The sequence below is a fragment of the Gymnoscopelus braueri genome (genome assembly GCF_963280865.1).
Source record: "Gymnoscopelus braueri genome assembly, chromosome: 8".
NCBI lineage: Eukaryota > Metazoa > Chordata > Actinopteri > Myctophiformes > Myctophidae > Gymnoscopelus > Gymnoscopelus braueri.
The window spans coordinates 6,499,306-6,521,421 of record NC_137609.1 but is presented as its reverse complement, the minus strand read 5'-3'; the positions used below and the strand labels follow the sequence as shown (position 1 = coordinate 6,521,421).

Below are 22,116 nucleotides of genomic sequence, written 5' to 3'. Positions count from 1 at the left end.
TGCAACCCTCTTAACAGACCTTGTACTGAACTGTGCTTCCCTGTGCTTGTCTTTGCAAACTGTTAATAAAGTATTCAATCAATCAATCAATCAATCAGATCATTAGGTCATTTTGAGCTGCATCTCAGAATATCTGCATGACCACAACCACAGGACATGCGTTGCTGTTGCTGCGCTCTTTACTGTCGTTGTCTCAATAGCGCAGAGAGACAATACAAAGGATAAACAAATGACGTACTGACCCGGCATGCGTCTTGTTGTCGCATGCCGTTAGCCCATGATGGGCCGCAGAAACGCCCTCCCTGGCAATAAATCAACATGCAAAACAATGGCAACGCATGCATGGTTCACAAAGTGTCTCAGAAGTGATGGGAGGAGTCACGCTGACATCATAGAATGTGTGTGTCACCGTGCAGGGGAAACGAGGCAAAATGTCTCCAGGACGTATGGATTTCAGGATATATATACATTGTTAGATTTCCGTGTGAATTCAGTAGAAGGAGACGTTCTGTCGCTGCAATTGTCCACACTTGTCGGGGTGGAAATGTCCAAAACTGTTACTTTTCAGGATTCCAGAATAAAAAAATAGCAAAAGTAGCAGATCTACAAGCTTGTGGATCTGCTACTTTTTTTTCCTTTTACAAAAATATATTTTTGGGCTTTTTATGCCTTTATATATAGATAGGACAATAGATGGGGAGTGACACGCAGCAAAGGACGTCGGGATCGGAACTCGAACCCGCGACGCGCTGTCAGGCTACATTGTAGCCTAGGTGCCCGGACCGCTACGACAGCGATCCGGGCCATGGATCTGCTAATTTTTATGCTTTTGTGTGACGCTGTAGTATGATCAAGTAGGGCGTTCATTTACGACAAAACACAAGTTAAGAATATGGATATAAGAGGTTTCTGCCCGACAGCAACAATATTCTGGTCTGATAAATGTCATGCTTGAACACATGAACACATAATGCAGTGGTTCTCAACCTGTGGGCCGCGAGGATATTGTAAGCGGCCCCCCCAATAATTGGCAAAACATTAAAGATGTTATTAACAATATAATTAAAGCTGCACTATGTAACTTTCCTGTTCAGATTTTAACCCTAGTTTCCTGCGCAGGTGGCGGTGCTGAATATTATTATTTTTTACCACTGAGCTAATCGTCTGCCTGCTTGCTCTGGGGAGAAATACATTTTTGATCTTCAGGTCGAACCAGAAACAGGATCGTATCAAAGGTTGTGTCCAACCTGGTAGGCACAGGATCCAAATGTTTCAACACGATGCAGTGTGAGCTTGTAGATCTGCTATTTTTGCTGGAAAACAATGATAATTTCTTTCGACTATTAATGACATGCCCAAAATAAGCACATCACCAAGGTTAAAGTGGTTTAAGACATTTGATGTCTTCGGAAAAAAGGAGGGGGGCCCTCCCAAGCACTGTCCCCTGGGGGACCCCGGTCTATAGGTTTTAAGTGGTTAAATACTCAAGAGAGTACAGTGTGGGAGAAGTGAGTGAATTCAAGGAACATCGCAGGCCGACGTCAAATACTACAAACTATCAATCTCTCAACGTCCTGCCGCCGCGGCGGGCGGACACTTCCTCCGTCAAATGAACCGACGCGAACCAATGTTTGGCCAGTGTTTAGTGTCGTGTCGTGGTATGTGGTCCGGCTTAAAGCAGAGCAGAGAGGGATAGAAACTCTGCAAGCAGTTAGTAACAAGAACCATGTGTCAAATCCCCCCCCCCCCATCCCCCCACTTCCCATCTGTGCCCTTCAGGCCATCCTCCCACAGCCCAAAAAAATAAGTTATGGCCCTGAGATAATGTGCTTCACTTGATGCATGCGTGTTTTCTCAAAGGAAAGGAAAAAACCCAGTTAAGGAGTCAGTGAAAGGGGTGACTGTCTGTGTGGACTCTGTGCTGTAGGAGGAGGAGGAGGAGGAGGGAGAAGAAAAAAAAGGCACCGGGAGACGGGCTGGGGTTGAAAAAAAAAAAAAAAACAGGAAACCAGGCAATGCTGATGCTGTTTCTGCACAAGCCTGGAGAGAGATAACACGCCAGTGGGTCTGTTCTGCTGCTGCTGCTGTGTGTGTGGAGGACACTCTGCGTTTCAGCTGTTAGGGACACTTAGAAACACAGGCTATGCCATTGTCCCCTTCTTTGATCGTCACTTGATAACTTGGCATCTCTTTGAAAGACTGAAAGATTTTTTCCCTTCTTGTATTTTTTTATTTATAGTGACGTCATTTCTTGCTCTTTTTACTCGGGCATTTCTTTCCTTCGCCCCGTGCGTCAGTGTGGGGGTTCGTCAAGATGTGAGCGGATGCAGGTTTTTTTTGGGAGTCTCTGTGTTGTTGGTTGCTCTTTGGCCTGCTCTGTTGCTGCTGTATGATCTGTGATCTGACCGCCTTCCTCCTTCTCAGGGGTCATATGGATCGATCGCTGCCTTTTTCAAGGATTTGCCTGTTTTCGCCGCCTGGAATATTAACTGGATCCACATGAAGAATAAAAGCAACAAGCAGAGGGCCAAGAAGAAAGGAAGCGAGAATGTGTTTGGCTGTGACCTGACAGAACATCTTCAGAATTCAGGACAAGATGGTAAATGTATTGTTATGCTTTTTTCTTCAAATAAAACACTGCTTTCCCTCCCATGTAACCCTCCTGTTAAAGTAGCTCTCATCCTGAAACTACACCGGCTTATATCCTGTATTCACGGCTGGACTCACTCACACACACACACACACACACACACACACACACTCACACAGTCGTTCATTTACGTTGAAGATTTAACCACTTAAACCCTATAAACTCAATTGACCGGAATCCCCCAGGGCTCTGTACTAGGCCCCCTACTGTTTTCGCGGTCCCCAAAAAGCGTAGCTGAAAATAGCCAAATCTACAAGCTCACAACATGTCGCCTTGTGAGGGCGTTAAGAGCTTGTAGATTGGGCTATTTCTGCCTAATGTTCACCCTCAGAATAGAGCCGCTAATCACGCTATGGTTCTTAAGTGGTTAATTTCCCAGAATACCCACAGGCCTACATAATTTGACCTGGTAACGTAAACAAACGTGATGAAAATATCACAGATGATAAACAGTTAGTATTGCAAAGGCTTTAACTCCCATATAACATCTACCGTGGAATGGGGTGCTGATAGCCTACATGTTTTTGTTGTTGTTGCATGAAGTAAAACAAGTCATTGTTCCATTGCCTGTATAAAAGAGGGAATTGTGACTCAGGGTGTGGCTCGTAGACTTTTTTCTGGTCAATTTCCCTTGGTCACTATAGTTGCCTGTAACTACTTTTTTTCTTCTCAAGAGGAAAGGATGGGCGGTGCTGCATGCGAGATGAGAACAGAACAGACACTATAATGAGTGGCACTCTCTCGTAAAAAGGAGAAATGTTTAGAAGTCAGTGTTTACATGTAAAAGTTGTGAAACGAACACAATAGAGGGTTTTGTTCTTTTTCTGTTCCTCCCTGTTTATGTTTCTTTCGTTTATTCTCGTTCCTTCTCCCTACAATATACTGACAAGATAGAACATCATTCTACCACATGCGGAACTGATGTGGGCATCCCAAATAGCTATGTGTGAAGGTTGAGATTATGGACAGCTTGAGGGAAGGCCCTATACATGTAGTTATAGGTGCAGTGGTGGAAAGTAACTAATTACATTTACTCAAGTACTGCACTTAAGTGCAATTTAGAGGTACTTTTGCTTTACTTTTACGATAATTTTATACTTCTACTACACTACATCTCAGAGGCAAATATTGCATTTTTTTCCCTCCACTATAATCATTTGACAGCTTTAGTTACTAGGAGATTTAGATTATTATTACAAAACATACTAGCCCTTCTTTTATTTTTTGGCTATTACAACATGGCCAAGCTACAAACAAAGTGATGCAGCGTGTTGTGAGCTTGTAGATTGATTTTTTTAAAATACTTACACTTTGTTATGTGTGAAACAAATGAGACATTCTGCACAATGAGTACTTTTTTTTTGATACTTTATACTTTAAGTATATTTTGATGACCAAAACTTTTAAACTTTTGATCAAGTAAAAGTTTGAATATAGAACTTGTACTTGTAACAGAGTATTTGTACAGGTGTTGCTACTTTTACTTAAGTAAAAAGCCTGAGTACTTGAAGGAACAGGCAGGTTTAATGCTTCACTCATAAATGTCCAGGAGACATATTGCAGGTTTAGATCATTGGAGGAATGTTAATACAACCATACTTGGTTGTCAAGCACTAGGTACAAGCCCCAATGGCTTTAGTAACGCATGGCTTAAACATCTAATTATTCATATTCTGCCATTTATATCCAGTTGGGGGAAAAAACCCAAGTATGTGCGCCTCAACATTCTAAACATACTGTCAAGCCAAGAGAAACACATTTTGTTTGCCTTTGCATATCCCTCCCACACACACACACACACACACGTGCACGTGCACGTGCACGTGTGCGCACACACACACACACACACACACACACACACACACACACACACACACACACACACACACACACACACACACACACACACACACACACACACACACACACGTTATTAAAGTTTCCACCTGGATTAAACGAAGGTTACATAGGTAACCACGGTTATGTGAGCGAATGGGATCACTCCAATATGATATGATATATCCCTACACACAGCGGAGGGATATATCATATCATATTGGAGTGATCCAATATAGCGCTACATAACCCCTGAGTCCCCTGCATGAGAAACCAAACATCTCAGCCCTGTCACAGTCACCCCCTTCTGATCCCTCAATGGGAATAACCCGGTCCAGGCGAGCCCCCAATTTTACCACCTGGATTCAAACCCGGGGTCTCCTATCTGCATTGGGGACCCCAAAGGGAAATCCTCCCCTGTGGCCAAGGGGAGATATGAATCCTCTGGGCTTCAGGCAGGGGCTGCCTCTCTAACAACCCATGGAGCAGCTTTGAGGGTATTTTAGAATTTAAAAATTCTAAAATACAGAAAATATCAGATATACAAGACCACAACGCATCATGTTAGACTCGAGCCTCGAGTACAAACAGTGCTGTGCATTCCTAGGCATTAGATCCTTGAGTTTCTATCTTGCCTGTAAGTTCTTGGGGAATCATCACAGCAGAATACAACTAAAATAAAATAAAAATTTGATTAGAAGATTATGTAATAGTTATGACAGGCCTAGCGTCAGGGTTAATTTAGCTCAGAGTTACAGCCCTGTAAAGAGTCCATTTGGTTCCTAACTATCAGTCATTTAGCTGGGGCCTCCTGGGGGTCCCCGGACCACCTCAGGTTGAGAACCACTGATCTAATCCAGCCACTCAAATCCACCCTGGTTTGAAAACAGCCAGAGAGCATGTTGAGTGGTATTGTGATAGAAGTTAACCATGCAACATACAGTATGATACTCTAATATTTCTGTTATATCATCGGGGTCCCCCCATGATTTTTGTGGGGGTCCCCATGATGACAGTGAAGTGACAATTTAAGGACTTTTAAGACCTTTTCAATACCTAAAAATAATTACCAAAAGTAATCAACAAATTATACTATAAAAACTGGTCAAACATTGGCCAAATTGTCAAATTATAAGAAAGAGGTAAAACATTTGAAAATAGCCGATCTACAAGCTCACAACGCCTCGCAACGCGAGACGTTGTGAGCTTGTAGATCTGCTATTTTTACAATATTTATCTAGTTCAAATATGATTATTTTGGGGGTCACGGCCTGAAAAGGTTGAGAACCACTGAAATAAGGAACAGTAACTGTCTAGGTTGTGAAACAGAAACTAGTAAAGTAAAGTGAGGTTAATAATGTAGCATTTAGATAAATGCGCTCACATGGAGTCTAAAACTTTGGCCAGCAGTGAAACACACAAGAAGAATTTATTGCGGTTTTGCTTTCTAAAGGTTTTCTTGTCCATTTGTACACTTTCAGAGTTAAACTAACACTAAGGATTTTGTTGTGTAAGAACAACAACAAATGAGTGGTTCTCAAGGTCCTCCATACAGAATGATACGTATTCACCCCCTGAGGTGACCCCCTGGTGGGTCCCCACTAGATCCCACTTTGTTCTATGACTTCTGTAAACCAAACATCTCTCTTCCACATCCTACAAGTCCACCATGTAATTGCTGACTAATACTTTAACTTTTCTTCTGAACACATCGTCCATTGATGATGTTGAATGCTTAAAAAATAAATATACATATATACAGTACATGGTGGTTAACCCATTCAATCCGGGAATGCATCTCTGTCATTTTAGATTTCTGTGGCTATTCAAAAATAGCAGATATACAAGCTCATAGCGCGGCACTGAGTCCCGCCCTACGAGCTTGTAGATCTGCTATTTTTGAAAAATCGTGAAAATTTGCGCAAATATTTGAATACATAGCCTATTCTACAAATATCTTCTAAATCCTAACCGTTAAAAAAAAAACGTATGTTGCTATATCAGTGGTGCTCAAACTTTTTCATGTCAAGGACCCCCAAAATTATATGTATTTGGCCACGGACCCCCATCTCAAAACATTTTGTAATAGGGACCCCCAGAAATCAAAGATTTGAGTCAAAAATATATATAGCAGATCTACAAGTCTACAGAGCTTGTATATCTGCTATTTTTGAATAGCCAAAGTATAAAATATGGATAAAGTGGTTACACAGACGCGTTCCTTGGGTTCAAAGTAAACTAGTGAGTGCTGGTGGTGGTTTGAACTCCTGTCTGCGCTCCAGCACCTCACCACAGGCATGCATGCTGCTAGAAGGTCCAACCAAGCCTCATGCATGAGAACCAATGGGAATGTGAACAAACCATCTGTGTGAAGCAGCATTTCATACATCTCATTATACAGCATAATGATTTGTCTGTTTTAAAGTAAACGCCTTTAACCACGCAAGCCCTATTTCATAGGAAGTTTTTCAGGAATCTTTCAGAAATAGTGAAAATAGCTGTTGTAGAGCTCTTGCATATCATCACCTTCTTAAACTTATGGCCTAAGTCATTTTTTGAGGAAAATTATATTTTTGCCTAGTCAGCTCCTCATGACACTGGCCACCTCTAGTAAAATCGCCTATCTCCTAATTAAAAAGGTTCATGCTCTTCCTTCCTCTTTTAGTATAATGGCTTATCTCCCTAGAGTGACTTGGGCCAAAATATGCCTTTTTTTGCCAAATAGCTACTCATGTTTTTGTGACTTAGGCCCAAAAAAATGCCTACGTCTGGAGTAAATCAGTAAATCATTTGGCGTAAGTCAGGTTTAATCCTATTTAAACCTATTCAAATCTCTTATGTTACATAACTGACAGACAGTGTTATTTTATGTTAATAGTCATAATTTGTTATAAACGTTTTGGGTGAAATTATTAAGAAATATCATATAGTTTTGTCTTGGATCAGTTTTTTACTATTTTGGAAAATTCTCGAATTGGTTTAGACATTTGTAAAATAAATTGTAAGACGGTTTGCATTTTTTCATTCTGGAATATTTAGGAACGTTTTTTAGAAAATTGGCATGACATACCCAAAAATAGGGATGCCAGGTTGGACGTGCTTAAATAGCCAATTTGTTCAAATTTCACCATTTCTTCGGTGCCACTGGGGTCATTTAAAAATGCCGTCAGAAACAATAACAAAAACACACAAGTTGTTTGTTTACTTGGGTGAAAACGACCTCATCTTTGGCACGTGCAGAACAAACCTTGACGCCTGCGTTTCCCTGCCAGCAAGCTCCACCGTGCCATAACATGACATTATTGTCAAGATATGCAGACTAAGAGGCAGTCGAAAACCGGACCTTTGCTGAATAAACACACTCACACTCACACACTCACACACACACACACAGCATGTCCTGTACACGTGCACGACTGCACGTCACCAGACAGGTTGGAGGGTAGGGTCACTGTCAATGCAGTGGCTCCCTGGAGCTGTTTTCGGGGGCAAATACCTTCTCAAAGGCCTCTATACTAATAAGCCAGTGGTGGATAAAGAACTCAACTCCAGTGCCAAAGTCAAAGCAGAGATACTCCTGTTAAAAAAATACTCAAATACAAGTGAAAGTTGCTCAGTCAAATTTGTGCTCGAGTTTGGGGGATCCTTTGATTTCAAGTACCCCAGTTTGATATGCATTTATAGGCCATGGACCTCCACCATCTTTTTTTTATTTTTATCTTTAGGACCCCAATCTACACTGTAAAATCTAACTTTATGTTTAGGACCCCAATCTACACTGGGTAATTTAATTCATGTATACTCTCAGAGTTACAGGCCCGTAAGGGTCCATTTGGACCCCTGTTGAGAAACAGTGTGGTAGAGTATATGTTAACAATATAACAAGTACATCTTGAGAAACGGTGTGGTAGAATATATGTTAATACAATATATATAACATCCGGGACAACGCTCCACACGTCCCAGACTCTTCTCCCTTCTGGCTCCCAAACTATGGAATGAACTCCCCATTGCAATTAGAACTGCAGACTCACTCACTCCCAATCTTCCACCATAATCTGAAGACTCACCTCTTCAGACTCCACCTCAGCCTGTAGCATTGCCCTAGCCTTGATGACCTTGCAGGATTATGCAAAGGCTAAAATGTAACTTAGATAGCATGTTATGTAGACAGATGCCAGGTCATTGTTGACCTGGCGTCCTATAGTGTGTATAGTTTCATGTACAGGCTGATGATAGGTTCTTGGTTTACTAACTTTACTTATGTATTAGTTTATTATTAGATTCTTGGTTTACTTATGTATTACTTTATTATTAGATTACCATTTCTATGCATTTCATGTATTATCTTGTGTTGTCCTTGCTTACTGTAAATCTCTCTGCTACAGTAAATGCCTAAATTGTAAATTGTAAATATAAGTAGTCAGTGAGTTTTTTTTCCGGCGGAACAGTACGGCGGTACGGCAGTGGCGTGCACGCGCGTACCGTGCCGTACATGCGCGTGAAAAAATACTGGCCACACGCCGTGGTGTCCCGTCCAACGACCAAAACACCACTCTAGTACATCTTGAGAAACAGTGTATATATATAACATATATATGTTAATACAATATAACTAGTACATCTTGCAGCGGTTGAGCTGGTCACTGGTCTCCTTACTCTTCCATTGAGACATTTGCACCCTGCTGACAGTGGTTTCCAAACTTGTTTAGCTCCAGACCCAAAAGAGAAATTAGACATTTGCCCGGGTAGTGAAAATAGCAGATCTACAAGCTCACCACCACAAGTCGCTTCGCGACCCGTTGTGAGCTTGTTAGATCTACTATTTTCAACTACTTCTACTTATTTATGAATTATTATTAGTTTTTTTTTCCATTTCATTTATGAAATACTTGGAATTGTTTTTAATTGATGAAAAGTTGTGATTTTTTATGTTTAAACTTTTTTAAATCTTTTGACATACTGTGCTCTATCAACTCTCTATGGACTTAGATTTAGAAAGCTCTGTAAGTTCATTTTATAAATAATAGTATATATCTATAATATATAATAATATATTATATAACATATTATACCCATAATAATTCCTTTACACTTGCGTATAATTGGTCTAACAGACTAAAACAATAGTCACTCAGACACAGCCAGGGTTGTGGTGCTTTGGAATGCCAGTGAAAGGGATTCTTATACCGTATCCATCAAACGTGGATGTATTCACACGCCTCCAGCACACACAACACAAAGCAACGTTAAAGTCTCTGACATTTGTCCTTTGATTTGTAAAGTATGTGATTTCTGCAACCAGCTTATATTGTGTTTTATTCACTTATGTGGTTTAACAAGTTTGATTAACCACATACAGTATGTGAAAGCCTTACTGTTCATTGTTGTTTTGTACATGTGAAATAACACTTGTATCATAATGCAACAGTGTGCACTAAACGTCAAAAGATAGGGTTTCCAGATTAATCAACCACATATATACTTGACCGGAGTACCCCAAGTCTCTATACTAGGCCCACACTATTTTTTCCCCACCACATATCTGCGCTGAAAATATCTGATCTACAAGCTCACACATCACGTTGCCACGTGTTGTGAGCTTGCACTGTAGATCAAATATTTCCACAGAGCGTTTGCCCCCAGAATGGCAACGCTATGGCATCATGTGGTGGTTTAAATATGCAAACATTGGATTTCCCAAAACAACTATTTAGAAGTTGTTTTTGGAACAACTTCTAAACACTAACTGTACATATCAACATCAAAGTATCAAAGTAACTCTTCTCTACTTGAAAATAAACTATTCAATTGCTCAAAAACCCTGTCCATGAAACTGCTAGTTCTTAGTAATTCAGCTTGTGATCATTTGTACCCTTAAAGGAGGTGTAAGTGATAGTTCTTTGTTAAAACAAGTGTTGAATATACTATATCCAGTGGTGGAAAAAGTACAAATGTTTTACTTACGTAAAAGTATCAGTGCAAAGTAGAAGTAAAAGTCTGGAATTCAAAACCAAAAGTAAAAGTACTCATTATGCAGAATGTCCCATTGTTTCCCAAAATCTTTTGAAAATAGCAGATCTACAAGCTCACAATGATCGGCTGAATGAAATGGCCGAAATGTATATAGGGCTGAAGTGGGTAATGTATGTTTTGTAATAATAATCCAAATCTACAAAGTAACTAGTAACTAAAGCTGTCAAATAATTGTAGTGGAGTAAAAGTACATTTGGATCCGATATGTAGTGGAGTTAGCCTGGTTCCAGACGAATCTGCCTTTGCAAAATTGCATTGCACTTTAGCCCTAGTGTGTCGTGTGATATTGTCTGGCCACGCGAGGCTATAGTGGAGTAGAAGTAAAAGTATCGGAAATTGGAAATACTCAAGTAAAGTACAAATACCTCAAAATGGTACTTAAGTACAGTACTTGAGTAAATGTTCTTAGTTACTTTCCACCACTGGCTATAGCTCTATATGCTATAATGTTTCTTCAGTAGGGACGCCATAGGGTTCATGTGGTTCAACTTATCTCAAGACATTTTTACGGGGCCTTTTCAAAGACAGATTAGCAGGTAGCGTGTCTTTTAGCAGTCAATATACAAAGCAGAAGAAAACATACAGCTTGTGGAGGGCCTAGCCAGACGCAGCAGCAGCTTGTGTATAGTCTGGGTGGTCACATTTCATGAGACTTTTTCTATTAGAGGAAATGTTGCAAGTAATACCCCACTACAAGGACTGGGTGTGTCAGCCTTCCTCTGAAACAAACAAACCATTTTTAACTTCCTGTCAAATTCCACCTTCTCAGTAACCCAGCGGAATACAAAGCACAGCCGCCGCACTCATATTGTGTTACTGTGTGCAGCACAAAGAGAGTTGTAGCTCACACTCATGCTGTAGTTCCGACAGCAGTGTTGATTTTTACAGCACATTTTTTATTTAGTTTTAGTCATAGTCTTTTGAATAAAATTCCATTTAGTTTTAGTCATATTTTAGTCATCTGAAATGCTTTAGTTTTTGTCTAGTTTTAGTCGACTAAATATCATAAGATTATAGTCGCCTAAATCTACAGTTGATTTAGTCAACAAAATATTTGGCGGTGCCTTGATGGCGTCATATAATGGCTGATTTTACACTTGGTTGCATGCTGAAAATAGCCGATCTACAAGCTCACAATGCGTCGCAGCGATCTTGTAGATCTGCTATTTTCAGAGCGCAACACCGAGCGCATCCGGACATAAAACTGACTTGTCTTTTAGTTCTACTGGATCTCTTCTCCACTAGAACCTCCCTAACATTATAGTCTTGTTTTTATTTGTTGACGAAATTGTCAATATATTTAGTCTTAGTTTTAGTCATCATAACTTAGTTTTTATTTCGTTTTTATTTCGTTTTCGTCAGTGAAAAAAGTTGGTCGACGGACATTTTTCATCACAGTTTTAGTCGACGAAATCAACACTGTCCGACTGACACACACATTTATTTAGATAAAGACTAACATTTCAGCATTTAGTTTTTAGCTTGAGTTAACAGTGTACAGCAGGGGGTCTTTGACGTTTTTCAGGCCAAGGACCCCTTAGCTGAGAGAGAGAGAGAGAGAGAGACAGAGAGCGAGAGAGAGAGAGAGAGAGAGAGAGAGAGAGAGAGAGAGAGAGAGAGAGAGAGAGAGAGAGAGAGAGAGACAGAGACAGAGAGAGCAGGGAAACCCCAAACTACATATAATTGTGTTGCAGATGAAACTTTCTCATAGATTGCATAGATAGCTTCATTGACTATCAGTGCGGTGTGAATGAATGTTTTTTTGTTTATTTCAGAGATTCAGACATTCAACCATTACACACGCAATACTTAGTAAACCCTTGGCTCTGTACTTGGTTTGCTCCTTTTTCCCTCTACACCAAACTACTTTGCTGGAAATAGCCGATCTACAAGCTCACAACGCCTCGCAGTAGATCTGCTATTTTCAGCTAATGCTCCACTCAGAATAGGGATGCTAGGGTTCAAGTGGTTCATTGAAAAAGATTATATAATAATCCTATCACACAACATTGTTGCACACTCCTATTTTGATTTGTGTAAAGGTTGCTCTTGCTGAAACAGGCTTCCTGAAACAGCAACAAGGCCAGTTCTTTTTTCCTGTACATTGTTATTGTCGTAAGCACATTATCATGGACATATTTGTTATATCATCGTGTTAATTCAATGATATCGTTGCTGTCGGACAGAAACCTCTTATCTCCATATTCTCACTTTTTGTGTTTTTTCATAAATTAATGCCCTACTTTATCATACTACAGCATCACACAAAAGCACCAAAGTAGCAGATCCACAAGGGTTTGAGCTTGTAGATCTGCAACTTTTTGCTGTTTTTTAAATCCTGAAAAGTAACAGTTTTGGACAGGTTTCCACCTGACAGAGACGATATTATGTTCCATTGCTGTGTAGATGAAGGCTTTCATTGAAGGCTTTCATTCCATAGGCTATATTCACATCAAAACCTGCCCAACACTCCCTGCTGACAGGCTCCATCCCAGCTCGTAGGAGTACATAGAGACCAATATCACCCTCCCCGCCCGGCTCCCCTCCCCAGAACACAATTCTGTTCGCATACGCCCGACAAAGCCAGATGCACCACGGTGGATTCGAACCCACAACCTCTGTGGTGGTGGGCAGGGACTTTACCACTGCGCCATTTTTCTCTTCAAGGTTTTTATGGGATGTACTGTGTGTCAAAATATAAGACCCCCTCGAAAATGAGAGGCTACATCTGAAGGGCCTACTGTATCTTTTTCAATAAATTCTGACAATTTGTTTTTTGAAAGATCTAGATCCTTGATATTTCAGTGATATTATGGAGGCTGCCTGGTTCATGTTATTCTTATTTTTTATGTTATTTTTAGCAAAAATAATGTGGTATATATTGCATTTTAGTAATGAAACACTGTGTATATATTGTGGCTGTAAAGAAGCTGATGCTGGCTGATAACACGCTTATTACATTCTAGTCCCTCAGGTTCTGAAGAAATGTGCAGAGTTTATTGAACAGCATGGAGTTGTGGACGGGATATACCGACTGTCTGGGGTCACCTCAAACATCCAGCGCCTCAGGTAATTAGTTCACTGACCTATCACTGTTATTCAATTTAATGTAACATGTTTATTTCCTAAAAGGTCATTTGTCATAGCCAGTGGTGTAAAGTAACTAAGTACATTTACTCTCTTTCCCATTTTCAATACTTTTACTTCTACTCCACTACTTCTCAGAGGCAAATATTGTACTTTTACTCAACTACAATTATTTGACAGCTTTAGTTACTAGTTACTTTGCAGATTATTATCACAAAACATACATTAACCACTTCAGCCCTATACATATTTCGGCCATTTGAAAATAGCCGATCTACAAGCTCACAATGCGTCGCGATGCGACGCATTGTGAGCTTGTAGATCTGCTATTTACAAAAGATTTGTATACATTATGAACTTGTGAAATGGGACATTCTGCACAATGCTTACTTTTACTTTTGGTACATTAAGTACATTTTGATGCCAATACTTTTGTACTTTTACTCGAGTAAATATTGATTACCGGACTTTTACTTGTAACAGAGTATTTCTACACTGCAGTATTGATACTTTTACTTAAGTAAAAGATGCGAGTACTTTTTCCACCACTGGTCATAGCCTACATTAAATGTAGTGTAAGTGATAATAAAAGAAAGAAAGAAAGAAAGAAAGAAAGAAAGAAAGATCATTACTTTTGAGTGTTTGTTCAGTAGCTGGGGTCTCCCCCGTTTCTCCAGCTCTTTTAGTAAACAAATATTTGTTTATGTTGTGATACCAATGTTATCCAATCAGGAGAGAGAACCCCACATATATTATTATAACACTCCCTCTAACGTATAGTTAGAGGGGGAGTTATTCAAAGTTCCTGTGAAACCCTGAAATCAACCTGCAGTTTGTCTTGTTTTGTGTGACATCAAAAACCAGTCACTGAAAAAAAAGGTCTGAAAGTAAAGTGAGATTAAATAAATACCAATTTAGTAAATTGTATTGTGAGCAAAGTGACACATTGAGAGCTTGCAGATTCTAACTCATTGCGGTGAGCTTTTGGATTGGCTATTATCGAATAGCCAATGTAGGGCTTTGCTTTAGTGGTTAAACAGTTATATTTACTGTGTAGGTCAGTTGAAAGCAGAACTATGCAGTTAAGGCTAATTTATGCTGTGGCAGTCACTTTTTCAACAGTGCATAAATGAGTGTTTATCCACCAGAGATTCTATTTGTGTGCAGCTCAGTGGAGATCAGTGGTGCAAAAAGTACTGATTTTTTTTACATAAGTAAAAGTATCAGTACTGCAATTGTTACAAATAAAAGTCAGTATTCAAAATGTATTTGAGTAAAAGCACAAAGCTATTGGCATCAAAATGTACTTAAAGTACCAAAAGTAAAAGTACTCATTATGCAAAATGTCCCATTTCAAGTTTTCAAATGTATATACTGTATATATATATATATTTCTTTTTAAACAGCAGATCTACAAGCGATGCGACGCATTGTGAGCTTGTAGATCGGCTATTTTAAAATGGCCGAAATTGGGCTGAAGTGATTAATGTATGTTTTGCAATAATAATCAAAATCTACAAAGTAACTATAGTAACTGAAGTTTTCAAATAAATGTAGTGGAGTAAAAGTACAATATTTTGATCCGAGATGCAGTGGAGTAGAAGTAAAAGTATTGGAAATTGGAAATACTCAAGTAAAGTACAAATATCTCAACATTTTACTGAAGTACAGTACTGTGTGCTGTGTGCACATCAACAGCTGGGGTTTGGCTCTGACCCTGTCAGGATTAGGGACTCAGTCACCACACATGCAAAAACATACTTTAAGTGCTTTCCATAAATAGGTCAATGTGTGTTGAAGCCATGAGGGAGAGAATGATAGGCTTGTCAGCATTTTTTAATTTATTTCTGTGAAATCTAAATTAGATAAGGTCACGCTTCAGTGAATCAAACACTGTATTAGGAGGATTAGTATGATCTGTCCATGGAAGTATAGTGCATTACAGTGTATTAATAGCAACACCGCAGGCTTCAACCAGCCATAATCTGTGCAACTGGAATATGATGCTTGAACTCCTTTTATAGGAAAAAGGATTCACAATATTGTGAATGCTGGGCTTTAACTCAGTGAGTACTGAGTATTTCTACATTGTGGTGCTGCTACTTTTACAAGTAGCAGCACCACAATGTAGAAATACTCAAGTAACAAGGAAGTGTCCCGCATTCACACAATTTAACTTAAAAGTACACAGGTATTGGCCCGGACAGCTGGCGTAGCGGTCCGGGCACCTAGGCCGCTAATGCGTGTCACAGGTTCGAATCCCGATCCCAACGACATATGCATGCGTGTCACTCCCCATCTCTCTCTTCCCATTTCCTGTCAGTCTACTGTATACCAATAAAGGCAGAAAATGCCAAAAATATATCTTTAAAATATCTTCTTTTGGGTGGAAACCTCATATGTCCAAAACTGTTACGTTTCAGGATTCAAATAAAAATATATCAACAAGCTCAAAACGCGTCGTTTCGCGCCGCGTTCCAAGCTTGCAGATCTGCTACTCTTGATGCTTTTGAGTGACGCTGTAGTATGATCAAGTAGGGCGTTAATTTACGAACAAGACACAGCGATATGCTGATGGTACCAAACATAAAAGTACACAATCATATTATCGGATTAGTTATTAGTTATGCGTTAATGTGTTCATTACTTTAATGTTACAGCTGGTAAAAGTGGGGCTGATATGTGCTGCTGGGAACTTAACCTACAGTATGATAATGCATCATCATTTATCACTTTATAATCTATGTTGTGTATTAATAATCCAAATATGTAAAGTAACTAGCACCTAAAGCTATCACGTTCTTATAGTGGAGTAAAAAGTACAATATTAAAGGACGACTTCAGCCGTCTTCATATGATTGGTCCTCACTCTGTGTCTCAGAGTAGGGCTGTGGACAGTTCAGAAACCCGCCTACCAGTGACATCATCGATGGTGAATCCAAGCTAATAGAAACTGCAGGCTTTCTTTTCCTGGAAAGTTAGCATGCTACAATGGAAGCCATTGTTCTCGCGTTAATAAAAAAAACCTGCCTAATGATGATGTCACTGGTAGGCGGGAGTCCACAGCTCTCCTGGACCGAGTTTTTACCATAATATCATGAGCATTAGTGAGGACCTATTATATGAAGACAGGTTGAAAGTGGGTGATGGCGTCCTTTATGTAAAATGCTGCGTTCACACCGGCAGCGACAAAGATACAGGCTACCATTCTTTTTCAATGGAAGCCACTCAAAGCCATGCAGTGACATGAAGACACAAAGATACATCCGACGTTTGCAGAGCTGCTGCAAAACCTACACAAACGTTGAGCTGGTTCCAACTTCAGATACAAAGATACAAATGTGCTGTATATCTTTGTATCTGCCGGTGTGAACACAGCATAAATATAAAGCATAAAAGAAATGTACAGTACTTGAATAAATGTAATTTGTTACTTTTCCACCACTACTTGTCTTGCATGTTTGATGTGTTTGCTTTGTTGGTATACTATAGTGTAACATCGTTCAACTGAGTAGAAGTGACATACGGCACTAAGTAAAGCATGGAGGAAAGTTATGCTTAATTTACACACCATAGTACAACGAAGTGTACGGTAAACAAGCCTTTAAACAATCAATGCATTCAACTGTGTGCGTGCGTGTGCGTGTGCGTGTGTGTGTGTGTGTGTGTATGTGTGTGTGTGTGTGTGTGTGTGTGTGTGTGTGTGTGTGTGTGTGTGTGTGCGTGTGTGTGTGTGTGTGTGTGTGTGTGTGTATGTGTGTGTGCGCGTGCTTATGTCTATAAACAGGCAGGAATTTAGCTCCGAGGCGAGCCTTGACCTTACAAAGGAAGTGTACCTCCAGGACATCCACTGTGTGGGCTCCTTGTGCAAGCTGTACTTCAGAGAGCTGCCCATCCCCCTGCTCACATACGAGCTGTACAACAAATTCACTGTGAGTACGTTTTATATAGAGACACCAAAACGCCTGCAACACTTCACCACCATTCAGAGGCTTTAGTTTAAGGTGCAACGGCCTAAAGAGTATACAATGAGGAAAAGAGACAGAAAAGAGAGAAGCCCCGCACTCAGAAATGTCCTTTCACTGTTTTAATTAGCCTCACCGGGACAACAGACGCATTTTGACTCAGTCTTCATCAGCTGATGAATACTAATTGATTGATTGATTGATTGATTGAATACTTTATTTTATTTGAAGGACGACTTCACCCATTTTCAACGTATCTTCATATAATTGGTCCTCAATAATGTTCATGATAAAATGGTACCATTTATTTCTACTCTGCCTGTGTCTCATAGGAGGGCTGTGGACACTTCAGACACCCGCCTACTAGTGACATCATCGTTAGGCCGATTTTATTTTTTAAATTTAGATTTTTATTAACGCGAGAACGATGGCTTCCATTATAGCACATAACTTTCCAGGAATAGAAAGCCTGCAGTTTCTATTAGCTTGGATTCCCCATCGATGATGTCACTGGTAGACATATTATCATGAGCATCAGTGAGGACCAATTATACGAAGATAGGTTGAAAATGGGTGAAGTCGTCCTTTAACAGTTTGCAAAAAGTACAGAGGTAGTTATACAATAATGCTAAAAGGAATCGGATCACACAGAAAGCCCTGAGGGCTTGTTTACATTGTGGTCCTGTGTATTCAATTCATCAAGACATACAATACTATACAAGAAATCATCAATACTAGGAGCAGTGAAGTTATATTTACAGGTAAACAGTGGGGGGTCATTTTGTTTGTCAAGGTAGAAGACTTGTCTAGGTTCCAGTAGGAAATAGCAGACAGGTGCTCTTTTATGGTGGTTTTGAAGGAGGGTAGGGAGGGAGTCGTACTTTTTGATGGCTGTTGGTAGGGCATTCCTCATTTTGGTGGCATAATAATAGAATGAATTCATCCCCATGTTTGTGCCGAATCTGGGGGGAATGAGATCAGTGGAGCTCCCTCTGGTGTTGTGCCCGTGGGCGTTACTCACTCTTTTTGAAGTAGTTAGACAGGTACATGGAAACTGGTCCCTTGAGTATCTTGAAGACCAGGCCCATTGCAAGTTGCTGACCGAGTCAAAACGCGTCCGTTGTATGTCCCGTAGAGGCTAATAAAACAGTGCTTTCATATACTCTGCCCACATACAAGATCTACAACACTGGCTCTCAACGTCACGTCCAGGGACGTAAAAAGATTGCTATCATATGGGTATCCGTAGCCTAAAACAGGTCGAGAATCACTGATCTACAACAAATGAATCGTGAGCACATTTACACTACCTGCTCACGTAATGAGCTCTACGACAGATTCACCGCGAGTACATTCTGCTGAAAATGTTACGCATCTATGTAACCACTTTAACCATTATTTTATACTTTGGCTATTCAATAATAGCAGATATACAAGCTCATAACACGGCACCGAGTGTGGGGCTATGAACTTGTAGATCTGCTATTTTTTTAAATCATGAAAATTCATACAAATCTTTGAATATATATCGTTTTAAGCTAAATTTCCTAACTCAAATCTTTACTTCTGGGGGTCCCTGGAACAACATATTTTGAGATGGGGGTCCGCGAACAAATACACATCATTTTGGGGGCCCTTGACGTGAAAAGGTTAGGCAGTGCGACTATAACACAGAAGATGAAGGTCCTGCAACACAAGACAACAGTACTAAGGTTGTAGATGAGCTAAGCCATTCTTGTATCAGTACAAAGTAACTATTTTTAAACCTATAAAGATACTGTACAATGCATACGTTTTATGTCTCCCTACCGAGAGAGGTAAATGCAATGATGTCCAAACGACAATAAAGATCTAGTGTATCTAGTGTCCAATGGTCTGCTTCAAATATCTTTATTGACATTGTCAACTGTGTCCTACCTGACACCAGACACCTCCAACCACTGCACATGTACTAGTTATATTTTATTAACATGGTATAACTTATGTATTAACATATGTCAAGTACTGTACTTTTTACTAGTGTAAAATTAAACAAATAGTATTCTCACTGGCACAATAAAGCACAGTTGAGTGTTCATAGTCATAATTTCCTCTTCCTTTCCATCATCCTCATCATCATCATCTTCAATTTCTAATTCTTTCCACACAGGAATCTGTGACAATCCAGGATGATCATGAGAAGCTGCTACGTATTCAAGGAGCCATCAAGGAGTTACCTGTTCCCCACTTCAGGTGAACACCTCAACTCTCATTCATGCTTCCGGCAAAACAAAGTGTAGTGGTGACAAACAAAATGCATTTTCAACTGAGAGAAAAGTGTTGAAAATATTGCATGAAAAGCTGAAAATATTGCATTATTATCAGTGGTGGGAGGAAAAAAAACGTATCAATACTGCAATGCATTGTTACAAGTAAAAGTCTGGTAATCCAAATGGAAATGAAATGGTTAATGTGTGTTTTGTAATAATAATCCAAATCTACAAAGTAACTAAAGTTTTCAAATAATTGCTGTGGAGTAAAAAGCACAATATTTGCCTCTGAGATGTAGCGGAGTAGAAGTAAAAGTATTGAACATACCTCAAAATTGTACTTAAGTACAGCACTTGAGTAAATGTACTTAATTAAATGAAATAGGCTCTCTCCCTCCTATGTATTTTTGTTTAGCCAACGCTTTGTCGGCAAAGCATAAGTCATGCTTAACCCTTGCTTATGCTCGGTTAAAGATATTGTGGTCGTAAATTGTACTAGAGAGGTGAAAGACTTGCACGCCACAGAAAAATGTAATGAATCGATGACTCCTTTGACAGAGAAACTTTACCAAAATGTTTATGAATTCTTCCCAGGACTCTGGAGGTCCTGGCCAAACATCTGGCTCACCTGGCCACCTTAAGCTCCCAGACTAACATGCACACACGCAACCTGGCACTGGTGTGGGCGCCCAACCTGCTGAGGTTAGTAAATTATACCACCGCTTCTCAAAGTGGGGTCTGGGGACCCCCAGTGGTCCTTGAGGGGGTTCCAGGGGTTAACCAGCAAAAGTTTAACCACTTCAACACTATTTTATACTAAGCCTATTTGGAAATAGCCAATCTAAGCTCACAACTCTGTGCGACACGACTGGTTGTGAGCTTATTTTTTTTTGGGGGGGGGGGAAATCTTGAAAGATTATGAAATATCTAGGGTTCCCTGGCACAAAATCTATCAAAATGTGAGAACCACTGCATTATGCAACACTGAACAAACACATCAGATGCCAAATCGTTACAAATACCATTCCTTCATGAAATTATGAGACGGTTCAGTCAGTCAATCAATATTCAATTTCTAGCTTTTAATAAGACAAAAGCTAGATTCTAGGCAAAAGGAAAACATAAAGATTTCAATAAATGTTTTGGGAGCTGCTGTAGTGGTAATTAATACATTGAAAATGTATTCTGTGGATTCACCGAATGTTTAACGGAACCTATTTTTACACATAATTAGTTGCATGTCCAAGAGTACAAATAATTCTTTAAAACTTCTCTTTAAATACCATTATCACATGCAGCATAAGACACCAGTTTGTAGTTAATGTTGTACTGTTAAGTCTCGAGTGTTTTTCATTACATCAGAGCTTGCACACCTACATTTAAACATCCACTTTGTACTGAAAATATTCACAGTACAGTAAATCATTAACAGATTATTAATTGCAGTTGCAGCATTTGTTAGTGATTGCACAAATGTACAACAGATAAACAGGAATGTGTCTTGGTGACGTGGGCGTAGGAGAACATAACACACTTTAACACACAAGCACTAACAAACTGCACAGGAACAGCAGAACAATAGCAGCTCACATTCAATGTGAGAAGGCAGGGCATTATAATAGACCTCTGTTTATCAACCAGTGGTCCACTGTATTATTACAGGTGCTCCATGGGAAAATGTTTTAAAATGTTAAAAAAAAATATATTGTACCTTTGTTAATTGTATCAAACATGTTTTAAAAATATTTTATAAGTCCATCAAATGTAAACTAGTTGGCATGTGGGGAAAAAAGCTTAAATCAAATATTTACTGTTATGACTTGATATATTTACGTGGTTGCGTGTGGTGCCATGCACCGGACATAGCCGCTATACAAGCTCACAACGCGCCGCAGTGATGTGAGCTTGTAGATCAGCTTTAAGATCAATCATGTATAAATCGGGCTTTAAGATCATTTGTGTTTAGTTTTTTTGTTTAGTTTGTTGTAAATAAAGTAGAAATGACTGTGTTATGCATTCTTATACAGTATACTAAATATACATTGCTGTGGGGTGGGGAGGCCCTAGAGCAGGGGTCTTCTGAAAATACTCATTAGCATGAATCCAACTATCTAAGAAAAAGTTTAATCTGCAACACAGTTTTATACAATATGTAGTGGGGGTCCCTGTTTCATTTTCCTCTCGGCTAGGGGGTCCTTGGGCTGAAAAACGTTGAAGACCCCTGCCCTAGAGAATTGTTCAAAACATGCTAGTGGTCCAGACTCCAAAAAAAGGTTGAGAACCACTATAGACC

The 22,116-nt window shown here is 39.6% G+C and overlaps 1 protein-coding gene across 2 annotated transcripts in view; it reads left to right on the top strand.

Moving 5' to 3' along the window:
- Nucleotides 1-1,931: 1,931 nt before the first annotated feature.
- The window catches only part of arhgap31 (Rho GTPase activating protein 31), a 33,995-nt gene continuing 13,810 nt past the window's right edge, over nt 1,932-22,116 (top strand). For both annotated transcript variants that reach the window (XR_013933635.1, XM_080435786.1), the window contains exons 1-5: nt 1,932-2,599; nt 13,489-13,591; nt 17,397-17,541; nt 19,724-19,806; nt 20,418-20,525. Coding sequence is in view for 1 of the 2 variants with exons in the window: in XM_080435786.1 (XP_080291912.1) it covers nt 2,500-2,599; nt 13,489-13,591; nt 17,397-17,541; nt 19,724-19,806; nt 20,418-20,525 (539 nt within the window). In the remaining variant the exon portion in view is untranslated. The remainder of the gene's footprint in view (nt 2,600-13,488; nt 13,592-17,396; nt 17,542-19,723; nt 19,807-20,417; nt 20,526-22,116) is intronic.